The sequence below is a fragment of the Scleropages formosus genome, chromosome 2 (assembly GCF_900964775.1).
Source record: "Scleropages formosus chromosome 2, fSclFor1.1, whole genome shotgun sequence".
Lineage (NCBI taxonomy): Eukaryota > Metazoa > Chordata > Actinopteri > Osteoglossiformes > Osteoglossidae > Scleropages > Scleropages formosus.
In genome coordinates, this window is record NC_041807.1 from 4,943,271 (window position 1) to 4,969,392 (window position 26,122).

The 26,122-nt window shown below is 41.7% G+C and overlaps 1 protein-coding gene across 3 annotated transcripts in view; it reads right to left on the reverse strand.

Moving 5' to 3' along the window:
- Window positions 1-803: 803 nt before the first annotated feature.
- Window positions 804-26,122, reverse strand: part of atp2b4 (ATPase plasma membrane Ca2+ transporting 4) — an 80,577-nt gene continuing 55,258 nt past the window's right edge. For 2 of the 3 annotated variants that reach the window (XM_018758588.2, XM_018758587.2), the window contains 12 exons: window positions 24,557-24,801; window positions 23,738-23,972; window positions 21,305-21,484; window positions 20,999-21,086; window positions 19,497-19,603; window positions 16,324-16,515; window positions 15,484-15,697; window positions 14,708-14,919; window positions 14,432-14,539; window positions 12,159-12,341; window positions 8,495-8,699; window positions 804-3,210 (listed from right to left, as the gene is read on the reverse strand). In XM_018758588.2, the coding sequence (XP_018614104.1) occupies window positions 3,206-3,210; window positions 8,495-8,699; window positions 12,159-12,341; window positions 14,432-14,539; window positions 14,708-14,919; window positions 15,484-15,697; window positions 16,324-16,515; window positions 19,497-19,603; window positions 20,999-21,086; window positions 21,305-21,484; window positions 23,738-23,972; window positions 24,557-24,801 (1,974 nt within the window). In that variant the 3' untranslated portion in view covers window positions 804-3,205. The remainder of the gene's footprint in view (window positions 3,211-8,494; window positions 8,700-12,158; window positions 12,342-14,431; window positions 14,540-14,707; window positions 14,920-15,483; window positions 15,698-16,323; window positions 16,516-19,496; window positions 19,604-20,998; window positions 21,087-21,304; window positions 21,485-23,737; window positions 23,973-24,556; window positions 24,802-26,122) is intronic. The other variant, XM_018758589.2, reaches the window with a different exon arrangement.

Consider the following 26,122-nt stretch of genomic DNA (forward strand, 5'->3'; position numbering starts at 1 on the left):
CTTCGCTTGTGACCCTTGACACTTGATTGCCCGTACCTGAACATCACACAGGGTTTTATTACGTACACTATACTGAATGTGTAAGAGTTTCTCCAAAGTACAGCATCTCTGAGGCTTTGGCAGTGTTAACAGATGGTTTCTGCTGCAGACTTATCCCTAGACAAAAGTGTCTAATGCACGTGACTGTAAAGGCATCTCTGAGTGAACCCTTGTGCACCCTCCCACGGCGGCACATAGTGTCATTGATGGAAAAAGAAAGAAAAAAAAAAAAACTCCCCATATATTCCCTCCAATAAAAAAAAAATGCAATTTTCTGCATATACCATTTCACCATTCTTTTTTTCAAATTGTAAAATCAACATTGTTTTAAAGATGTCAGCAAAAAAAAAAGTAATCTAAAGCACCATTCCTCTAACGCAATAAATTAGTTATGATTTCAATCAGCAAGAAAAGAAAAAATACAAAACATTTAGAAAAAAATATGTATACTTCAGAATTATTCCGCGTTATTTAAAAGCACTGTTCCTTTTTATTTTCTCCATTTAGCACTACCCACTAACAAATTATAAAAAAGAAAGTTAACAGAATCCCAAAACACTGGAGAGTAAGAAAAAGCAGTTTTTGAACAGTGTAAAGCTGTTACAATGGCAACACGAGAGAGAGAAAGAGAGAGACACAGTTTAGGACTGCAGGTTAAGTGTGGTCATACTAAGGGAGGCAATCAATGCTTACTGAAGGTGAGGAATCACTTAGAAAGTGTGTCCAACGGCATGGCTTAAGTGGTAAACATAGTTCCATTTCGATTTTTTCAGCCAGTTTCAATGGCCAAGAACAATTTAAAAACATGACATATTGTAATATACATACACATATAATGCAAAATTACTTCTTTACGTATTTCTCTAATTTGTCTAATGATGCCTAGATCTTCTGTTTATGCAATATATTTATATATATATATATATTTATATGGATATATAGAATATTAAAAAGTTGTAAATATAAAAATACAGAAGAATTGTTAAAAAAAGAAAACATTGAGTTAGTTTCCTATATGAAATCCATGCAATAGGCTTTGCAATAATTACATATTACAGTTCAGTAACCAAGGAATAAAAGAACACAGAGAGAAAATCCTATCATCAGCAGACCAGGGAAGTCCAGCACTGAGTTTCATCATGTTCAGTGAACAGCAGAGTGGTCCATTTGTGGGCAGTGAAACTTTACTGTACTCGTTTCGGTTGGCGGGGAACACCACTTGCAGGAAAGAACAACACACAATGGGATAGAAAATAAACAACCTATAAAATATGGCTGTGATTAAGTAGTAGAGTAGAAAACTTTACTTTGACAACTATCCTCAGCCTAGATATGAAAGTAAGGTTTGAACGTGGCAGTACTGCAGGTATTGGAAATGAGAAGAAAATGTCCTCTAGTTACAGTCTCACATAACCAGCAGTCCAGAGCATTTTCTACACCGCGTTTACATTTGACCAAAAGAGCAATAACTTGACCGAACAAATGACTTGTGTTGCATATTTGCCTTTGTCACTGATTTATTTTTACACTGAAACATGCACAGACGTGCTATACGATATCATGATGCTCACGGGAGAAATATCGGGTTTCAATACCAAGTCCTGATGGAATTTACTGGTGACAGCAGTGATGTGGTGCAGTTCCTGTGCCTCTCTAATGTACACAGGAGCAAGGTGAATAACAGACAGAGGAATCTGTAGCACTTCATCAGTGACTGAAAACAAAAATATGCTATGTGGGATCCTTTGTTTTCCTTCAAACAGTTTCTGAAAGTAGACATTTTCTCCACACTTTCTGAGAAAGCCAGAAGAAAGTCCTGGTTTACTGATTTTCTCCTTTCCCCAAACATAGTACACATCAGCCCACCTTTCCTTACCCCTTTGTTTCAAATTTTGCCTTTTTGAGATCAAGCATGGGAATGATAGCGAAATGTACGCAGAGTGGATCGTACCATGGAGCATCATCTCCGGGTGTGATGACTTCTGTTCATCTCGAGGAACTGTTGCTGCACTCCGCTTACTACCGTGTGAAACACCAGAATCTCCATGCCAAGTGTATGGGGTGGTGGCAGACACTCCTCATCCTGCTTCTGTGGCTTTCACACCACTCAGCCTCATCTTACACAATGTGATCACTCTTGCACATGTTACAGTTATAAGCATAGGCATTTCTTTACACACACATAAACACATACAGTATGTTGGATATATACTTTTTTTGCACTTCAGTGTCATTAACAGTTCACTCAAATAATAAACATCCCCATGTCTGTCCTTAAAAAACACAGATGCCTCTGAACAAAACTCAATGGGAAAAGAAAGAAAAGTGAAATCTAAGGAGGTAAATGTTACAGGCAGAAATGCAGCTTGCAGGGTATAATTTCATGTCTCAGATGTTCAGGTTTTTAAATGATAAACATACTTATTGAAGGTTTTTCGTTAATATACTAGCACAAGTATATTAATTATACGTTTGCACAATATATACTGTACATACACATACATACACACAACCTGTTCTCTATGTTTATGTATGTATACAGTATATATGCAAGTACAAAAATATTTTCAAAAGTATGTTGACCATAGGCAGTAAAATGTGTGTAGAAAACAAGAAATTCAGGAGAAACCACAAGTCTGGAAACAAAAATAAATAGATAAAATGAGAAATGTGAAGATTGACAGGGAAAGGCAGCAATCTGTATTGTGGAGGGGAGGATTAACCAGTGATGCTACACCCACCTTTTTAATGTGCATCATGTGTGTCATGTAGTCACCAGTACTTACAGTACATACACACCAGGAGGTGCCACACGCTGCAGATTGTGTCGGAACGTCCGCTAGTCCACTAGAAGGGTCATCAGACCAAGCGTCCTGGCTGAGGAAGCGGAGTCGGGGGAGTTGCACAGAAGATCCCTAGTAGTGATGTTGGAGGATGAATGGTCCCGGAAGGTGGCAGAAGCAGCTAGAGGTCAGGGATTTGTTCTTCGTTAGAGGAGGCAGGGTGTGTCTCGGCTTCTGCGCTGCTCTCCTCAAGTGGGGGAATCCTGACCTCTTCCTCAGACAGGGGGACAAACTCAGGATGGGACATGAAGTTATGGATGGAGCTTCTCGACTCTGGTTTCTCTAGACCCTCGTAAAGGGAGCTACGGAAAGCATTAACCACTTTAATCTGGAGCCGCAGCACCATCCGAATAAGGGGAGAGGATAGAGAATAAGAAAAAAGAGAAAAAGACAAAATTAGTTTCATGAGACTGGTGCAATTCCCATCTGCGTGCTTTGCTTTGTGCTCATGGGAGGATGGCAGAGAGACGCAGGGGGAAAGGCTGGTGTGGCTCTATCTGCAGGAGCAAAACAATCAACCATGGGAGATGAGAGGTGTCACAGTCTCTGTCGATTTGGTTAAAGCCATGTTCTCTGTAACGCAGCACATGGTGGAAAACGCTGACAAATCAGGAACAGTTAATGAAACCATACAAAATGTTGCGTAACAACTGAGAAACACATTGCTGTCAAATTCGTGTGGGGGACAAATCAATCAAACAAACATCAACAGGACAAATGAAAACCACCCCATAAGCATATGGAAATCAAATGCACAACACTGCTGTGGATCAGCATCATCACAAAACACGATGAACACCCCATGCATACAGAACATGCCCACTGCATTTAAAGGCAACACCTTTTCTTGGCCTGGCTGTAAAAGCGATGGTCAGATGTCCTTAACACTAGGCCATCAGACTGCATGAAACACACGACCGGTTGGCCATCTTTCGAACCTAACTTGACAGAGGAAGGAAGTAGTTGGTACTGTCAAATGTGTCCGGTCAATGGAAGCAAGATGGGCAGCCCGAACACCTCCAACAAACACACGGAAAATGCAGTACATAGGTGGAGAGGGAAGGACTTTAGCTGCTGGTTTGTGCATTTATTTCACCTACAAATCATTCCTCCTTAAGTGACTGTACACATAAGGGTGATGTATCAGAGTATGTGCACCTCCTGCCAGGCTGCATGTATCAGGCCCTGGAGGATGCACAGCAGTGCGGCCATGAAATATCACGTACTGTGCACTATAGGCACTGTCAGTACTAACTGTGCAGAATGTCCTGTAAAACATCTGCTTGACAGACTATCCCAATGGACAAAGAGGGTTAAATTATTTATAAAGCCTCTGCAGAGGGTGGTTTAAGAGAAACATACAGTATTCGAAAAGGATAAGCAGTCTTGATATGTCAAATGCAGGGCAGCAAATGCAAACAGGAATAGATATCTGGTCTTTGCTGAGACACAGCCAAGGAGGAGAAGGGCAGTTTTCTCACCTGTGTCCTTAACTAATAAACATTGCCACCTTCTTCTGTAAGATGTTGCCTTTAATGTCCAAAAGCTCCCATTATCGAAGCACAATAATGATTTGTTTGTGCAGGCAAAAAAGGGCAAAATAACAAGGGATAATGACATCTTCAAGGGGTGTGCATGGGACTTATAGGGGTTTTGTTTAGCAAAACTCAGTCACAAATGTATTTTATTTCCATAAAATAATAGCTAAAGGAAGGCTAATTAAGTTCAAATTAAATGTTGATTTAATGTAAAATTACTCATTTCTCAAAATGAATATAATGCTACATTAATATCAGAATGTATTAATGTAAAAAAAAAAAAAAAAAAAAGTATAGCAAAGTATCAAGAACATTCCTGCACGCTACACAGAAGTTTCTCTGTTTTGCCATTGCCATAGAGATATGTGCTCTTAGCATATTCCTTTCCGAGATTTAAGTTATGTTATGCCCAAGTTTTGGCAACACTTGGGTGAGATGGTGTCGCACAAAAATATTTAGTTGCAATGTCAGAAAGAATGAGTCTTTTTTTTTTTTTTGGAGAAGTTGGAGAAGTACCAGACACACCCCCAAATCACAAACACGTTCAGGCATGACAAAGTCAAAAACACAAACGAAAGCCAATGTAGGAAAAGTTCATGGAGCACCACCCGATCGTTCACAGAATGTGTTCTCACGCTGACTTTTCGCTGAGAAGTAAAGTGGACACCTGGTCACTGTTAAAAATCCTCATCAGAAAGCCGATTTACAGAATGTGCTGACAGGGTTTGCTCCATCTTGCCACAACCAGGGGATGAAAAAATGCTGCCGAGGTTGGAGCAACTGAACAAACAAGCAAAACATTTCAATGGTCACATGAATGGTTTCAGTTTCTCCTGAGGGGCAGCGTTTGCACCTACTGTTGGTCCCTGCATTCAACATGCTGTGGTGGTTGGAGATACACTGTGACGTCTGTCACTCACCATGCTGTGGCACTAATGGACGAATCTCTCTCTCTCTCTCTCTCTAACACACACACACACACACACACACACATGCAGGAGAGAGCTTGTGAAGATGCAGCAAAATGAGGGTGACTACTGCCTGCCCTCACTTGCTCGTCATGAGATGAGGGTTTGGAGGAGTAGAGACCATTAAAGTAGGAACCCAGAAAGGAAGGTGGGTGGCCAGCATCACCAAGGAAGAGTTGCATGATTCCAAAACATGACTCCTGGTCCCTCACATAAGGAATACTCTCAAAAGAGCTTTAAGAGGCTAACAACTCATTTCGGCCATCCATGGAAGGAATACAAGAGGTGGTGTAGTGAATATTGAATTTCTTTGCCCTAATAAAAATGTTGCACATTTGGCAGAAACTGTGGGTAAACTGACGCTTAACCTTCTCTGTCTTAATCTGATCAGCAGAGCCATCAGTGTGAAATAAGCCTGAATAGCTCTCACACCAAACGCCAAGAGATACTGGCATGGCAAGTACACACGACCAAGTAACAGCCCTGGCACACATTCGTCTTTCCAGCAAAAAAAAAAAAAAAGAAGCCGACAAGGGACTCCCTTCAGCGCGACAACAGCTGAGAAAGTGAAAAATGGGGACGTATGTAATAAATTGTGCCCACTGTGTGCATAAGGCACGTAGCAGAAAATTTAGCTGCTACCACAACAACCTGAAATAGACAGAAAACATCCAACACCATCTCTGTTGCCATAGTTCTTTGACTTTATCTCATCTGCATTTTTCCCACAAAGAACAGAAGTAGATAACAAATCTGCTCTTTAAATCAGAAATATTTAGCAAACTCCAAATAAAAAAAAAAAAAAAAACTTCCAAGAGCCAGTGTTACTGGAAAACACTGCTTTAAAAACTGGTGGGTCAGGGATTTTGTTACTCTAAGGCAATACTGCACAAAGACAGGCATACTGTATCTGAATTGGGAGTCTCCTCATTCAAAGCATCACTGGACAGATGCAGACTGTAGTAAGTCTGAAATTTGATTTAATCACTTCAACTCTGAGTATTACTGCCTCTATTTGCAAAACTCCAGTAAAGATACAATTATTTGTTTTCTACATTTATTCATTTAGTTGATGCTTTTCTCCAAAGGAACAGACAATGTTAAACTACTCACAATTATTTACCCATTTATTCAGCCAGAGAATTTTATAGGAGCTATTTAGGGTAAATACCTTGCTCAAGGATACTACAGCTGGAGGTAGGAATCAAACTTGTGACCTTTAGGTCCAAAGGCAGCAGCTCTAACCACCACACTACCAGCTGTCCCATTTGCAGCACTGCCATTTTCTTCTGCTCTTTCCCACATTTTTCTTGAACATATTCTCCTTACAAAGGCTGAGGCCAAAAGGCTGTCTCCCCACTGGAGGCCGGACGTCCACCTGCCCTGTGATCTTTTACTGTGATTATTTTTCCAGCCCTGTGGAGATTGAACTACAGAAAGTGCCCACATACATGTGAGGTTGAGAGGATTGCCATGATATGAGGAGGGAAGGGGGACCTGGAAGAGTACAACGCGTTCAGGCTGTGTCTGCCAGAACAGGAAGGGCGGAGGGTCAGCATAGACAAAGTGGGGGGAGAGTGGAGTGAAAGCACTGGGATGGCTGAGGGAGATGGAGGAAGATAGTAAGAGGGTAGAACAAGATGGAGGGAAAGCAGACAGAGGCAAGAGAATAGCAGAGAGAGAGTGGAAGGTGGCCAGTGATCACATGAAGGAGGAAAAGGGGCAATGGGAAGGTGGATGGAGAGCTGAGAGAGCACTAGTTAAAGGACATTATGTCAGGAACACAGACTCCAGCATCCATCTCCTTTAGCCAATCTCCTTCCATCTCCTTCAGGTAGGTGTGGAGGACTAAAGTGAAAGACCCACCACCTTTCAAACTTTCACAGAAAATCTCAATTTCAGTTCTATTTCAGGTACCCAGTGGTGGGAAAATGGAAAAAACTATAACGTTTCACAACTGCCTTCATATCAATGGCACTGCTAATAATCTGTCATTATGACTTGTTGGGAACCAACACAGGCCTGCTATAGCACTTGAAAAATGAACCATCTCAAACTGTGACCTTAGCAGAGCATCTGTCTATGGATCCCTCTGACAAAACTTGGGTGATGAAGAGCAGAATGTCAAGCAAGCATGAGCAGGATTCTGCAGCATGTGCCAACTCATGATGCAGCTTCAGGCTTTGCAAAGAGAACCTCTCTCTCAAAGCTCTATTGACTAATTATTGTTATTATTATTAAACTTTTATGTCTAAAGTATATCCAACTTGCATTGTTATGCCATAATCTGACTATATCTGACTTCTGTCTAAATATATTCTTTTGATCAGAACTGTTAGAGACATGGAAAAACACCCACACCTGTGTGGTAAACTCATAAAAACACTCATTCAGGCCCACACACACCTACACACAAGCCCACTGTACACTAATGCAGTGTACCCACTCAATGCCTACAGAACCACACAAAAACGCATACTAAATGTGCATATACACACAATCACAGGACAGACGCCTCAGAGAACGAAAACAGGAGACGCAGAGGTACCAAAGAATGCAATTAACCCTTGAAAGATGTCCTTGACCCACTTCATTGTATGCACCTGCCAACAATTATGGTAAATACAGTACATGGGTTACAGTGTTTCAATAAATATCATACAGTATTTCCCTAATGTGTATGTTCAGCAAAGTCAACAGAAAAGGCACTGGAAACAGCCTTTGATAATTACTGATGCTGTTGTCTAAGGATGAGGAATTTGGAATAACGGTGGGGCAAACAGCTCACTTTTGTCCAGCAAGCTGCTGAAAATTCTCAGCATTCTCCTGTCTCTGTTGGTGGGCACTTTTACCAGTCTAAGGACATTTACAAAGGTTCATGCAAGAAGAGCAGATGTGCAGAGATGAGGTGGGATGACAGAGGGGATTCTGGGAAAGATTTTACACTGGTAAAGAAATAAAGAAGGGTAGAATGCAGTGAGTGGAGATGTAAGAGCAGGCAGTTGCTGTGCATGGGTGATGAAGGAGCGCTTGCCAGAGGATATTCGCCAGAGTATGCACTGGTTAGGACATGCAGCGTTGTATGGTAGAAAGGCCGCACACTCACTGCCTGCAGTGGAAGAGGAAGCGGAGGCGGAGGCTGGCACAGCAGCTGTGGCAGAGTTGGCAGACAGCGAGGAAGAGGAAATCCCCACATGGGTGGGGCTAGAAACGGTTTTTGCGTCGTTGTGCTGGCTGACCACGGAGGGCTGCCGGCGCAGGGCTCCGGCCATTGCAGTCTGGCCCGTCTGGAATGTATAAACCACGTCCATCTGCAAAGAACAGCAATAGTCAGAGGCGGAGCGGGGAGATGGGGGTAGGGGGTTCAAGATGTAATGTTAGACTGACCACAGGGACAGGGATACCCAGGAGAGAGAAACATTAGAGCTTGGCCTGGGGGGTCAAAGGGGAGCAACTTGAGATGCAAGAGAGCACAGCAAGAGAGCTTCTGAAAATGGGTTAGGTTGATGGCAGTAGTGGTGCCCAGAAAACCTCTTGACATGAGAGGTGAGGCAGCGGATGCAATTGGCTATTAGCTGTTCCGGCGCCAACTCATCCAATTATTTCTCTTTTGACCTTGAGCAGCCATGTGTGATGGAAAACCGCGAATGTTCGAGCGCAAGATGAAGGAAGGGAGGCAATAAAGAGCTAATTAGTTCACCAGCTTTGCGGTCAGCTCATCCTCTCACCATCAGAGAGGGAGAAAACGTTGGTTGCTTTCAGGTCTTCCTTTATCAGAGCTGTGTAGGAACAGGATGGCACCACAGAACAGGCCATCAGGGAGAGGGGGATTGGTCAGTGGGAGGACACGGAACCCAGAGGAGATGAGGGAAAAAAACCTGAGAAAAACCCATTAGCGCACAACAATCCGGAGAGTGGTTTCCTCCAATAACCAACACACGAAACTGCAATAACATCAGGATTCAGGAAAACAGACAAGTAGCATTCTTACAGAAGTAAGAAAAGGTATAATGTCAATTCAACACAAACAGGACCAAAAGCCATAATTCTGACTTTGCCTTATAGGCCACAGAGCTAAGCTACAGAATCCAAAGTGTCGGAGGAGGACAGTATCGGTGAAGAGGCGGGGGGGAGTACGTCAAGTTGTGGAGAATTCATTTGACTTCAAGACACAGATAAGAACTGCACTGTGAACATACTTTTTTTTTTTAATCTGAATTGCATGTAAAAGCTATCTGTTCTAGTTTAATATGAATTGAGAATAAAACATTACATGGTGTACAATTTTTTTGTACTGATAATATTCGGTCATTCCTTTCATAATACTCAGATTCAACAGTTTAGTTATGAATTAATCAAACAACCGCAATGCACTTGCACTTATACTGTAAAGCCATGTTTTAAAAACCCAAGTATCTTTTAACAGGTGTAATACAGAAATCTACACAGCACCACCAAATATTTTGAGTCCAACTGCTGGAAATCAGTTTTTTTCCATACTGTAACTGACAGAGTTTTACATCCAGGTCATTAGTTAAAGGTGTTCTTCATTCTTGTGTGTCATAAAGTTCCTCCACAACAACCAGGCATGTTTCATGTCATTACCGTGCTTGGGGATGGGCTGGCCAGCTAGCCGTAGTCCTGATGAAATGGTTTTGGGGAGGCTATGATAGCAACATTGGTTGAGAATGAGTTGGACTTGGTAGAAGTAAGTCTGTAAACAGCAAAGCAAACCCAGACCAAGGTACTACCCCAGTATGCTGCACAATCTCTCTGGGTCTTGGACCCAAATATTTCAAATTCTGATTCATTGGCCCACACAAAAAAATTCCACTACTCAAAGATCCCATTTCTGTGTTTTTGGTCCTGGCAGTTCTGGTTTCAAGAAGATGTACTCAAACTTTTGAGTGGTACTGTATCTGACATGAACATGGTTCAGTCTTTACTAGACAGTTACTTTCAAAAATTTAATCACTCCAATTGCTATATTGTACTGACATTTGTATTAAACAGAAATATGCTTAGTTAAAATTTCAGAAAAAGTGAATGATCTGTGTGTGTTTTAGTTTCGCCTGTAGCTGACTGTAGTTCAACGAAAAGTTGACACAAATCAGAATGAGTCCAGCAGGCCATTTTGATACTGAAGTGATAAAACACCCTGAACATACAGTATGATGTGGAGTGCACAGCGCTCAGCAACACCCTCTAAACAGACAAACAGCATGAGTGACACTAAAGAAAAGTCTGAACTTTGGATGACTTATGACTGCAGAAAAGGAAACCTGTGAGGACAAACTGCACAGTTGCCTTCAACAAAGAGAATTTTACATACGAGTGAGTCAAGTATCACTTTCTGTTTGTGACACAGGAGAGCGTTCAAACGAAGAAAAAGGAACGCTTTCTCTTAGATTTGACGTCTGTGTTTGCTCCATGCTGGGGGAGGCCTTTCCCTCCTTTAAAAACATGAGTTGAGGGTGTCTTATGCTCATTAAATGCTCATCTCACCCACACATACAGTACATAGCAAAGACATGAGGAAATATATAAATAAATTACAAGCAGTGAATTGAATTGGCCATTGTGAGGAATATCTCGCTCTTTCGCTCTGTGATGGGAAAATAAATTCTATGGGGATCCTCCCACACCTCCACTTGAGGAAAGGGGAGGAAAAAATGTGGCAGTCAACTCTTTTGAAAGCCTGCCTCGTTATGAAATTCCAAGACGCCGACTGAAATGGTGAAATTCTATAGACAAAACAAGTAGGACAGGCCCTCCCACACTGTGTACCGCTGCATTGTCTTTCAACATGGCATCCGCCTCCCAGGGTTGTTGAGGGAGGAACCAAAAAAATACAAAGATGAGTTCTGAAGTACACCACAGGCGTTGCTCTTACTTTGTCCGCTTTCACACCTGTATTCTTACAGCGACACTTTAGGGGAGAGCACACATCACTCCACACCTGAACTAAGCTCTAAACTGATAAGAGACTGTTGGCACACAGCTCCCAGAATCTCCCCGTGGGAGTAAGAAGCCATCTGAGAAGGTTTTCTGCCTCTAAACAGGATGCACACCATTATCTCAAAGCACATAACTTTCTTAACCTTTCAAGTTCTTTTCTCTGTAGAGAGGGGAAAAAAATTACACTGTATAAAACAGATTCTGATTACAGGACATAAAAGGACAAAATGAAAATAAAAACAGCTGTAATGAAGGTAGCCAATCTGTCTGTGAAGGTCAAATGATACATTGACTGGGATATCATGTGCTATAAACAGAGATTATTCCATTTATTGCATTGTTTGCCCACTTTCCAAATAAGCAGTGCCAGGCTGCAATTGAACAGCAGACTGCTGGGGACGAGAGCAAGTGGAAGTGCAGAACCTCAGCGATACACCTTTCCGTGCTGCCCCTCAGCTCCACTGGATTTTCTCACATAGAAAGTTTGCATGAGGCTCAAGCTAGACCTCTGAGCCAAGGATTTATATTCCAATTCATCCAAAATTCAGCTTCAGTCCTTGAAGGAAGCATATGGTTTTGATAAAGAGCCCACGAGTTTGTCATGGCATATAGCTTAGCTGCATCGCAACACCAGACTCTTCATGGTGACCTCCTAAACAACAGCTCAGAAACAAAAAACGGTTAGATCTGAGGTTTGCTGCCAGGAGAAAAGGGCTTGAGTTTCACTCTGTGCTGATGCGAAAGACCAAATGTTATGTAAAAGTAGAGGGGGGTGTCCCCTAAACAAGGGAAAGAGGGTTTGTGAGTCGTACCTGAGTCTGGATGCGGTTGAGGCCACGGAACCAGAGGATCTGGCCGCGGCGCAGCTCCATCTCGGCATGGTCGATCTCATCTGTACCCTCAGTGAACTCCTCCTCGTGGATCTCTTCCTTGGTGATGCCATGGCCAGCCTCCTTCAGGAACTTCAGTCGGTGTGTGGGTATGGCAGAGATCAGCTGTGCACACAAAGGCACATTAGAGTGAATAAGCACATGGGAATGAAAATGAATGAAATGAATGAAAATTCTAGATATGAAGTGCTCAGTCTCCATAAAGTGTTATATCTGTTTACAATAGTATGTCACCTTGTTCATGGCTTTTCAAGTAATTCATCAAAACTGCTAATCTTGAAACAATAATAATAGATGTTTTTTATAGTGCTTATAAATTTCTCCATTTTTCTCTATAAAAGCCTAATAAGCTTACAGTTGTCCTTGAAGGTCTGTGAACCCATTAGAGTTCTCTATTTCTTCATAAGAGTCCCAAGACTAAATAAAGGGAGCCCAATTAATCAAATGAGACAAAAACTATATAGACTATATAACATTAACAATATAGACAAAAATTATACTTGTTAATTTATTGAGGAAAATGATACTCAAATAAATGAACAGCTGTTGAAGTCTGTAATGTTTTTGTCTCATTTTGTTTAATGGAGTTCTCCATCTAGTTTTAGGACTTGCATGAAAATGTGATCACATTTTGGATCATATTTATGCAGAAATAGAGAAAACTGAGAAATGGTTAGGCTTGTTTTTGGAACATCTTCATTCTTTCAAATGAGATGGTTATGGAAAAAATGTCCATTGGAATCTACACTGAAATATGAAAAAGAAAAGATGCTTTCCATGGAGTCGCTCGCACTGAGCAGTGGTCCACCTGACCTGGCTGTGTACGCTGTCATTCTCTGAAATCCACCAGATCCACTGACACAAATGCCCATCAATCAACTGTCAGCACTGTCTTTGTAAGCCAGGCTGACTTTTAGAAAAGCAGCCCAAAAGACTGAGAAGCTGCTTAAGCAGCAGTCCTGTCCAAGCGTAAAACTTTCTGCTCGATGGCTCAATGGCACCGACTGCCACTCAAGGCTATTTTCGTGAAAGGCAGGTGACAGACACAGCCACAAGAGAGCAGTAAGAAACTTGGCCTCTCATTCACAGGATGCTCACTTGGCACGGCAAGTGTAGGCAAGCAGTACCCAAAGTGATAGAATGGGTGGAGCCTCCCCGCATTACAGCCAATGCTGAGCAGTGGAAAGGTTCCCTTCCCACTACACAGTGGACGGGAGGGATGCAGAGACTGGAACTACATGGTGGGAGAAACTGCTTCACAACTTTACCAGAATACAGCAATGGGTGGAGCATTATCGCCACCTCTTTTTGTGGTCACAGCTACAGTAAGTAGTGTGTGGAACTTCTAACTGCTAGCTGCTTGCAGGAAGAGGGCAAGGAGTGGACAACATCTAGACCCTGCACACCTCCAAAGGTGGTTTTCATTCCCAAAGGTGCAGCCATATACAGGGCATATAGCCTTCTCATCTACACAAGAGCTCATTACAATGCGTGCACTGTAGCTGGAGTTTTACAATGTTCTTTTTGCTACCAACTGTTCAGAAGGGTTATGCAATGACTAAGTACCACCTACAAGCCCCCACAGGTTTAGCAGCAGTGAAGACTACAATCCTTCTGTCTCTGCTAACATATACATATCATGATAGAAAACATTTGAAAGAGGACAGTGAAAGCACATTTTACAAAAAGCCTGTTATGCACTGAGAGAAAAGGTATCCTCTCCCATTGCTCCTGACGTATCACACTGTAGAAGGTTCAGCTGAGTGACTACATATTAAAATCATTATTACATTAATGCCTGAAACAGCAAAAGACTGAATGAACAGGAACATGTTGTAGGTGAGGATTAATCACATTTCATGTAAGAATACTATGGAGTTATCCTGTCAGTGTAAAAAAGAATGAGAAGGAGAGTGACGAAAGTAAAACGTGTTTCATAGGGACAGCTGGTAGTCTAGTGGTTAGAGCTGCTGCCTTTGAACCTAAAGGTTGCCAAGCTGAATCCCACTCCCAGCTGTAGTACCCTTGAGCAAGGTACTTGTCCTAAACTGATCCAGTAAAATTACTCAACTGTATAAATGGGTAAATAATTGTCAGTAGCTTAACACTAAGTTGCTTAGAGAAAAGTGTCAGCAAAATGAATAAACGTAAATGTAGATCTTCATATAGCACCTATTTGGTTCTTTCAAGCTCACCTGACCCCAAAGCAGCTCTCCCACACCAATGAAGATACACCAGAGCCATTGGTCGATGGTCAGGGCAGTGCATGAGAATGGCTTCCCACCAAACTGCACAATGATGATCTGTAGCAGACAGTCACAAATCGCAGAGTTCATTAACAGATAAGAGCAAACAACTACTGTTTCTTGTGTTTGTTGCCTTTTGCCTCCTCATAGCCCTGTATGCCTGTAGATAAGAACATGCAGCAGAGAGAGAGAGTAAGAGTGAAAGGCCTGCATGGTGGCAGATACCTGAAGAAAAAATGTTCCTAGGACAACGCTGCAGAAAATTGGGTTGCGGTAAATGCCTTCAAAGACGTTCCTCTCGCCGTGGATCTTGCGGGCATTGACCTCGTTGAAGAGCTGCATCATGACAAAGACGTTGAAGACGATGGTGTAGTGTTCAGAGGGTGGGGAATGAAGGGGGGCATTTCGTCCGCTTTCAATGTCAAAGAACTTCTCTCCTGTGGATATGTTATGGTGAAATGAACGGAAAGGGAGAGAAATGTTACAGAACTTTAAGATGGAAGCAAGTCTCTAAAGATGCAAAGACAGCTTTTGTATCCATCATCTTTCAGGCCACGATCATGTACATGTTGCAAAGAAACATGGAGACTAGGAGTATGGAGGTAAACTATGCATCCCATTCTAGATGATGTTTACTCTCCTAACATGATAATTATGGAATAGATAGGACAGTTAATGCACCTGTCCCAAGGCTTACAAGTCATATATTCATTGGATGTGAAATGGACAAAATGCATTGTAAAATCATTAAATGTTAAAGCATTAAATTTAAGTATGTTTGCAGAGGACCTCTTTAAAAGCCCTGTTCTGTTGGAAATGCATTTAGGGATAATGTTAAGACAACCTTTCATATATCAGTACAAGCCACCTTTATAGCAGTGTGTATGTGCAATAAAACAGGCGACACACAGAAAATAGACATGCATTTGTAGACCCAAGGCATCGTCGTCATGGCTATCAGCCCCTTTCCGATCAACAGAGTGACTCACTGCCCCTCTCACCAGCAAAGAGCAAGGTGAAGATGATAGTAAGCTGGAAGACAGCGTGGCCCAGAATGTTCTTCATCATGGTGCGAGAGATGAGTGGCTTGTCACGTCCATAAGGCTTCCTAAGCAACAGTGATTCCGTGGGTGGCTCTGTGGCCAGAGCAAGGGAAGCCAGGGTGTCCATGATCAAGTTCACCCAAAGCATCTGCACAGCCTTCAGTGGGGAGTCCTGGGGAAAGGCAAAAGCAATTACAGGAAGGGAAAGGGGGTATAGAAAGAGAATAGGGAACCACCCACAGGCAGAAATGCCCCACTGCCATGTATAAAAGCCCGTGTAGATCCAAAGAAATGCAGCTGAATGATAAAACACTGAAAATGTGTTTTGGGCTATTAGTTGTATTAGCTTTGGATAATAGAAAATCACAGCTAATGCACTTAAAATGGTTGACTGAAGTTCACACTTGTTCCATACCACAATGAAATCAATTAAATGTGTTTTGTAGGAATTAAGGAGCCAGTTCTGGGTTTATTCTGGCTGTTGCTGCAGCCACCAAGCAAAAAACACCTTATGATCAGTGTATTCAAAGCACTAGTGACAATAATTTTGTAAAATAAAGATGCTTATGTAGGAAAGGTACACCTTGATGATCCACATACTAACTGCAAAGAATTGTTATAAAAAAAATGAAGTGCAGCCTTGCTCACTGTTTAAATTCACTTTCATACACTAAGCTGAAAGTGATACACTCTCCTTTAATAAAGCAGATGATCAAAAGCCTGGAGGTTCAAGTTCTGAAAGAGTGTCCACTGGAATATTGTTTTATTGTATGTGTAAGACATTTCTTTGGATAGTACCTGGGTGATGCAGGCACCAGTGAAAGCAACGATGACTGCCACCACGTTGACCGTCAGCTGAAACTGCAGGAACTTCGAGATGCTATCGTAAACATTACGCCCCCACATGACTGCTTTGACAATACTGGTGAAGTTGTCATCTGTCAGTATGATGTCAGAAGCCTCCTTTGCCACATCAGTGCCAGCAATGCCCTAGAGAGACAGATGCAAAAGCCTCTGTGTGTTTCAGGGTGGAATTAACATTGAGGAAATCAGCACTGCCCCACTCAACTGATATAAAACATTTTACAAATGCAGTTTAGCGTTTACACCTCCTTACACTGGGTGTAAGGGTTGCATAAAAATTAAGGAATGTGACTAACAGGCTTCTGGGAGAAACCCCGGGAGGGACAGTGCTGTAGTACTACTGAGGAAAGAGGGATTTGAGCCCAGTAAATTCTGAATGCAACGAGACAACCAATAAGCGTAACATTTTAGTCCACACATAGTTAAAAATTTAAAAAAGTGTTAAAAATGTCAGGGAGGCATATTATTAAATTCCTATATGAAATATATAATTTGCTTTGGAATACAAGTTGCTCTTAAATACAGGATGCACTTAAAATGAAAACACCAAAAGTGTCAAAAAAACAGCAAACCAGCAATCTAAGTAAACATGGTAAGTAGGTCACTCCGGAAAGAAAAAAGTCATGGTAAACAGTTACTTTATTGAAATAATAAAGAAATGTTACTTTTTCCCTTCCATCAACTTACTGTACAACAAAATCCAGTGCTCTAATTTCAAATATGAAAGCACTTTCATGTCCAATATATTCCATAAATACACTGACAAAAACCACTCCAGTCAGTCAGTTACAGACCTGTGAGAACACTGATGTCCTCTTACAGATGTGATACATTTAACACGACATTAACCATTTACAGGCAGTCCCCAGATTACAGACGAGTTCCATTCCTCAGTCTGTCTTCAAGTCAAATTTGTACGTAAGTCGGAACAGTTAGGTATGGTGGGTGTCTAACGTCAGTTTGTCTTAGTATACAGTATATCATGCAACTGTCTATGCATTAAAAAAACATTAAAGAAACACTTCGATACACTATGACATCTTTAACATAATAATACAATATTATTAATAGAATCTACAGTATTTATAATAGAGAGAGACGCACATTGGGACAGAACCTTTTACATGCTTCATTATTTTCTATTTGTCCTTTAAAATTGTCCAGATCGTTGACCGACTAGCCTTAAGCTTTTCCAAATTTCTTTGGTGTTTCACTTTCACTTCATTATTTGTTTTAATTTTAATCGTGATCATTTCCCTTTTCTTTGATGCATGACTTGCATCACATTTATGCTTTAGTGCCATCGTTAGGAGGGTAAAAACGAAAAAAATTAAAGCTACATACAGTAACACACGAGACACTTAACAGGAAGATGGTCCAACTGAAAAGAAGGAAGCCTTTGTCCTACGTTGGGCTCACATGCCCACGAGCCGATAAACCACTGTAGACACGCATTGTTTTGATGTGCATTGCAAAGTAGCACCCGTTTGTTACAGGGGGTGATTTGTAACTACAGGTCGTACATAAGTCGGACGTTCGTAACCTGGGGACTGCCTGTAGTGGTACATGTAGTAAAAGGTGCAAAAAATGTACTATCCTTCCCTTTGATTTTAATTCATTCAAAGAAGCTATGTTGTATTGCATGAAACATACTAAAATCAGTCACAAAATTCCCACACCCTTATCTTACTTGCCCCTCTATTTTCTACACCTCAGATGGGCAAAAGCACTTTGTTCTTTACTTCAGTTTTTTCACTCCAGTCAGTTTTTTTTCCCTTTTATGGACTATTCTCATCCTTTATATGTAACAGTTTGCCTTGTTACATCTTATTGGTGGTAGAAAAACTAAGGTGTTTTTCTTCATTAGCCATTTGCTATGAAACCATTATCACTGTGACTGCACTGCCAAATGTTGTTGATACAGTTGCTTTTCTTGAGGGCCCATATTATTTTCTTTACTCCCCCAGCATCTCTTTATGACACACAGCACTGCTGTGTAGCTCCAATGCTATTAACTTCCTCCAGGATAACACATCCACAGAGGCCCTGACTGATAGTCACGGAGCAGTGCCAGCCGTGGGGTTCCCCTGCTCACCAGGCAGGGGCTTGATGAGCATGTGTTTCACACTACTTGGCCCTCCGTGGAGAGCAGCGGGTGCCTGGTGCCACGGAAAGAAGAGGAGATAAGGCTGGGATTAAATCAAACCATGGAACCACCTGCTAGCCATGAACAAACTCCCCCCCAGCCCGACTAAACCCACTCAGAAATGAGGGCCAATGGCAAGGGCATGTATTTGGTCTCTGCAAGGAATACACCTTCACAATTTAGCAATGTGATATCAAAATTGTAAACTGACAGATGTACAAAACTATACACAGAAAAAGCAAGGTGGTCTTACAAATCTTGATTTTCTGTTGCATATACTTTCCATGACTTAAGAATACAAAGCAACTTACACAATTAAAAGACTTCGCCTGCTCTGAAGTTATGCCTGATCCTCTGAATAGTATTAAGATAACAAGGAAAATCATGTCCGGTTATTGCAACATACACACTAAAACAAACTCCTTAGCCAATTACGCTAATAAACTTGAGTGTGTTTCTCCAAGAACATATTATACTGAAGAACAGATTATGATGAAGACATTTTTGACAAAAATGACTATAAACTACTTTCTTACAAATGACACTTGCTTGGTTCGTTAGTCAACGTGAAGGAAAAACACTTAAGAGGGTAAACCGAATTAATTAACATTAGCAGCAACATAAAATTGTTTTTTTTTTTTTGGGGGGGGGGTTTAAAATTCCCATGTAACATTCGGTACTTAATTATTCAATGAGATCAAACTAATGATAGGCCTGAAGTGGAACACACTGGAAATCTTGAAAGGCTTCCTGTAACTTCATTTCATGCCTTGTTTCTACCCTAAGGGCTAAGAGTTTAGTTCTGAGAGACTTTGAAGCCAATTAAAAGGCAGTGAGGAAAGCTGTGGCAATTTTAAAATTACATGCCACGATTTCATTTATGAAATGCATATACTCAGTTCTTCCCATAAATGTGGTTCTACTCTTTCACATGGGCTGAGGGAGATAAAGGAGGACCTACCATTGCGAATCCGACATCGGCCTTTTTCAGGGCAGGGCCATCATTGGTCCCGTCTCCTGTAACAGCCACCACCTGTCTCGTTTCCCCAACTGTGCTGTCGATGATTCCTGAAAAGCACAAAACCTTTAGAAGCCTTGTTCAGGCAAGCCAGTGGCTGCTGAGCTGCAGCCTATTGTAACATGTACAGACACTCCTGGACTTATGCAAATATACCGTTCCTCAACCCCTTACGCAAGTTGCAATTTACATATGTTGGATTCCTCCTTCTCTCCAATCATGCAACATAATCACATTAATAATTTTTCCATCTCAGTTATTGTACCTTGACATTTCTTCATTATTATTGTTGTTTTCATGCTAGCTGTTCCTTTATACGTGTAGCATTCTTCACTACTGTATTCATAGCTGCTACGGCTAAACCTAGCTCCCATGCTACAGAAAATAATCTTTGTCCACCTTCATACTTCCTTAATATTATGGATGGATCTCCAAATCAATTGCTATACGCTTGCAAGACGGTTCTCGTTTTTCTTCAAATGCACGTTTATTACCAGGCATTGTGAATCATGAAAAGGGTAAAAAAATATGCGAAAAAAGCACTACAGTAACAAAAGGAGATGCATTCACAGCTCAAAACACATGGGAACTGGGAAGATGCATCTTCCTGCCTTGTCTGGCTATGCCGACTTGCGCTTAATGTATTTCAGATATTTTGCATAAAATAAAAGCGCTATCTGTAAATAATGTGTATGCTAGGAATTTTTTTATGGATATCCCGATTTACGTAAGTCAAATTTAGTTAAGTAGAGGGGTGTCTGTATCTTTACATGCTGAGTCACAGACATGTCAGAGAGGATCGAGAGCCAAACAAGGGACCTTAGTAACTCTCACAAGGGTACACTACAAAGAGAATGTGAGAGTGCAGTGCTGTGGCTCCTTGAACAGCTTGCCAGCTCCACGTTCGCATCAACACCTGTGCATGTTCCTCCCCCTCTGCCGGAAACATGGCCAAGATAAAAAAGCGGCACCTTTTGAAGAGCTCAAAAAAACCCCTGGCCATAACACACAAACACACTGACACATGAAAGAGACAACATGTTTCAGAAAAGAATGATGTTTTGCAGGGAAAAGGGAAGCTGTGAAGTTTTTGCCGGTGATGCCGAATGTCCTGCCTAAGATAGTGGTCTTTGTTTCATCCTTCAATGCTCATAAGAAAACTGTGCAAAATCAGACAAAAAATAGTTAAATTTATACTTGACCTGACTATATGGCAGTTGCTGGCAGATAAACATGACTTTGCTAAATGAGCAGGCAGGTATAGGTATTATAAACTAAGTTGTTCAGGCATGTGGAAGCTTTTTTTTTTTTTTTTTTTTTTTAAAATTAATCTAGAAAGTTGTTCCATGTGACAGAGTCGAAGCCTTGAGGCCTTGGTGAGAACTGAGAAGAGAGACCCAGCCCAGTGATTCACTGGAGACTCCATACTGAAGGTTTCACTGTACCTTTCACCAGTGTATGCTTGTCTGTTGGGGATGAGCGAGCCAGGACCCTCAGCTTGGGCCACACCTTGTCCAGACGTTCCTGCTCCACCTGGACATGGATAAAAAGGGAGTTGACATGCTGTCAGAGGCTCATAATAGGCACATAACACCATAAACCAAAAATCCACATGATGCTGGACTCAAAAAAGAATATCAGTGCTAAGGTTCCTGTCAAAGACATATTGTATGTAAAACAAGCATTATTCCTTGCTTATTTTTCTGGTGTTTAATACTAATCATGTACAAAAAGATGCCGTTGTCCCTCACCTCTCCTTTGTCATTTCGAATCTGCCGATTGAACTCTTTACCCTCCAGACACAGGAAGTCCTCCCCAGGCAGCAGGATGCCACACTTGGTGGCAATGGCACGGGCTGTGTTGATGTTATCCCCGGTCACCATGCGCACTGTGATCCCAGCTCTCTGACACTTTGAGATGGCCTCAGGTACCTTAGGAGGAGAATTGTTAGTAGGACTCAGCAACATAAGAAGTGAATGCAACAACGTTTAGTGTTAAAGCTCGAAAAGAAATGATTTTCGGATTAACTCTGATTACCAGTGCATTTTTTTTCTTCAATTAACAGAGGATGACTTGGAAAATCAGTAGTATCTTTGAAGTGACAGCACCACTTTAGCACAGTATGATCAGCAGGATGCCACTTCAGTCTCAGTTAACATTAGTCAAGTTCCACTCCTTATATGCACACCAGTCACGTTCACAGCACAGTATCCTGGAGCTCAAATCTGACCTTCCACCTCCACATTACTGAGAGCGAGTACTACTTCTCAGAGAAAGCACATGCATATGCAGAGAAGGATCAACAAATAAAATATCTGGTGATTATTCCATTTTTCTCCTGTTTTGCTTGGGCTGGAAGCAACTCACCCTTAAATCAATCCCTTTAGGTATGTTGCCTCTCACAGTAAGACACACCACTTCTCTTTTTTACTCAATAAATGGCTGCTTGGCATGATTTTACAGCAGACAGGGAGTTTCGGGGTTGGGGGGTGGTTGTTCAGAAGGGAAGGTCTTCATAATTACCCACACTGTGTTATGCAATGAATCACTTCCCAACTTTCATTAAATCCAATCAGCTCTTTTATTTAAAGACAGTTAATTAAAGGCCTCCAAAGGCACTGCAGAATGGCTGCGAAGGACATTTCTCCTGCTTGTATCGGGGTCAGATAAGGCAAACTAACACAGGGCCTTAAGATGCTCCTGTGTATTTAATTCATTTTGGGACAGGGCCTGACCTGAGGTATTTCCTGAATCTAAATCTATGAGGAGCCAACCCCCACCGTCCGCTGGCTAAAAGTATTTCACAAATGCTCCTACTGCATCCGGATCGAGGTGGAAATGCTCTCTAGAATAAGTGTGGCTTGCAGTTTTTCTTTCTTTTATATACTCACCATCACTGATCCCTCTGAGCAAATAATTCACCTTCACTTGCATGAGTTGATGAATTAATGTTTTTAGTTCTTAATTTATTTGCAAAGTACTTACAGGACCTCTGCTTCCTTTCTGATTTAGGCTTGTTGCTCTAAGCACCTGGAGAAAACCTCATATGTTTAGTTGAGGTCTTCAACCCCAAATTGCCATTACTCACGAAAAAGTTTCCTGATCAGTTTGCAATAGTTGTTCATTATGGATCTTCAGGAATTTACATGTGAACTTATCTGAGAGGTAATTACATACAAATATGCATGTCAATGAATTAAAAAAAATGGATATACACACATCCATCCATCCATCCATCCATCCATAAAAACACACATATAAACAGTATAATGCATGACACTGACAGCTCTATTTGTAAGTGCCATGCTACCTGACTGGGAAGCTGTTCAGATTCACCCTCCAGCTATCAAATAATTTCCCCCATGAATACGTTTCTTGCCTTGCTTTCTGACCAATTTCCTTAGCTGGGGGGAACTCATAAAACTGAGCTGTATGACAGCTGGCAAGGCGATGGCATTTAGTTATTTGTATCACTCATATTTCAGGAGAAGCCAGAGACTCATCCAGGATGAGAAAAGAACTTTGAGGAAGTCTGAGAAGAAGCCACCCAAGCCTACAACGAGCTGTGCTCATCATCATGGCCTCTCCATAGCTACACTAGTACATTCAGTTATGACTTTGAGTTTAAAACTTTGTGGATTATCTACTGTTCTGTAACATATGCATATTTTGGTTTCTTCACCCTGTAGATGATCTGCTCATCTGGTAACCCCACTTCAGCTACCATAAAACAGTGCTGCTTTCTTCACAAAATGATAAACATCCACGTGTGCCCGAACTAACTGATGAATTGTTAATGTATCACAACAAACATACAAGTTTGAGTACACATATCTAAGCTAGTTTTTCCTGAGGAATTACGTGATAAAGGTTAATGTTAGGAAATCAGATGAAATGCTTTTACAGATTTTCTACAGTAAGATGAGATCCAAGAGATACAGTATTGCCCAGGTTGCTAGTTTGTAATAGTACTTCTGACTGGTATTGTAGCTGCTACAACGTATATTTAACTAATGCACACCAAGGCATTCACTTTCTACAAACTGCTTGCTCACTATGGTGTTGCTATACAGCTCTCTTAAACAACGTAGATAAAGTTCTCTACATCTAGATTCCCAGGCACCACAAAATTGCCTGGACACTTCCTCCTGTAAAATACGTGGACATGGCTCTGGCCATCTCACCTCTGGTCGCACAGGGTCTTCGATGCCAACTACAGCGATGCAGGTCAGGTCAGTCAGGATCTCATTCTCATTATCCCAACTGGGTTCAGTGTCACCGGTGAAGTCCCTGTAGGCCACACATATAGTGCGCAGGCCATCACAGGCCATGGGCTCAATCACCTTGCGCACCATCTCATCACGGTCCTTGGGTTTGAAAACCCTAGGCTGGCCAGAGGCATCCAGGATGCGGGAGCACCTGCAAGTTGGAGCCAGGGCAATTACACACGCAAACACACATTGACTGAAACCGCTTATCCCAAGCGGGGTCGCAGCAAACCGGAGCCTAACCCGGCAACACAGGGCGTAAGGGTGGAGGGGGAGGGGACAGACCCAGGACGGGACGCCAGCCCGTCGCAAGGCACCCAAAGCGGGACTTGAACCCCAGACCCACCAGAGAGCAGGCACAGGCCAAACCTGGTGCGCCACCACGCCCCCGCGCCCCCTTCAAGGGCAATTAACCAATCTCAAAAGCTTTTTACCACTCACCCATTAGAGGGACAAAAAGTTTTCTGTGTGTTAGACCAAGTTCTTAAGCAGACATTGCTCATATCCACATACCTCTACATTAATCCTTAGCTCTTCCTGGTATAAATAGCACTACTCCTACAGCAGGACACTAATATCAGTGTACACCTAGTAATTATCATTTACAAAATAAATTCAGCTCCAAAAAGCTGACTGCACTGTTCCTAAAAGGTAATTCTGGTATAACAGGCCCTGTTACTCAGAGGTTCTGTGGCACCAATGTCCAATAAGCCATAGGAAGGGACAAGGCCGTACTTGCGTAAGATGATCTCAGAGGCTCCTTTGCTGTACATGCGGTAACCAGAATTGTCGGGGTTCTTCAACACTGTGCTCATACTCTTGCGTGAGGAGTTGAAGGTGTACACCTTGTAGAGCTTTTCCTCAGGCACCTCATCTCGCACTGCCTGGTAATCCCGTTTCAGGTCCAGCACCAGGCCCAGCAGAGCACACTCCGTCTTGTTTCCCACATGGCGAGGCAGCCCGCCTTCCTTCTCTGGAGGCTGGGGAAAAAACAACATGGGACAGTGTAGCTCAGATGGATGGCACACTGGAAAAACAGTTCTGTTACCTTGATGCAAACTTTCTTCAATGAACGCCTCAGGTGGTGAACAATGTGAAAGAACTGAGTTTTAGTCCATTAAACACACAGCCAGGAGCCATTTCATATTCATTCTGACTCTCACTTGGAAATGAGAGAAGCACAACTATCAGTGTTTCAGTCTTACTTTGCCAGGGGCTCAGGACAATGTAAATAAAAAATTAATAAAAATATATACTGTACATTTTTATATTTTTTTTTTACCCTCCTAACCATGGCACCAGCATAAATGTGATGCAAGTGATGGTGATACATCAAAGAAAAGGAAAATGATTACAACTGAAACTAAAGTGGATATAATAAAGCGACCGGAAAAAGGTGAAATGCCAAAAAACATTGGAAAAGCGAACACTAAAGTTTCTTTAATGTTTTTTAAACCGACACACACACACACACACACACACACACACACACACTCTCTCCTCCTCCTCTCTCTCTATTATAAATACTGTAGTAACATTTATTATTATTATGATTATTATTGTTAAAGATGTTTTAGTGTATCTAAGTGTTTATTTAATGCTTCCATACACTGATAGATACACTATATACTAAGAAACATCTGACTGACGTTAGACATGAACTGTGCACTACTGTTCCGACTTACGTACATATCTGATTAAAAGACAGAGTTAGGAACGTAACTCATTCGTAATCCAGGGACTGCCAGTATTCTTTTTTCTGAAAGGATGACTACATTAATCAATTTAGCTACTGCAGAGAAATCAGAAATGTTGTTTTTATCAAAAGATCAATTAAGTACAGTATATGCATTCATTTGCTCAATTGATTGCCCAGGTGCTTATCCTAGTGCTGGCTCAAGGTGGTCTAGAGGCAAATCCAGGAACATAAGGTATGAGGCAAGGTACGCCTTGGATGGGACAGCAGTCCATCACAGGACACACACACACACACACACACACACACACACACACACACACACACACAAATTCAGTCACAGTTACCCATACACTAATAAGAGCAATTTGCAGTCACCAGTACACCTGAAACACGTATTTGGACTGTAGGAGGAAACCAGACCACAGGGAGGAAATGCACGCGAACACAAAAAGAACTTGAAAACTGAATGGGCATCAAGAAAATCAGCGTAGCAAAACAAAAAAAGAAACACAAAAATATGTTGAATTCACAGTTTTTGCAGAATTCATGGGTAAAATATTTTTAATTTAACCTTTTCATGTAATATTATAGAAAAAATAGAT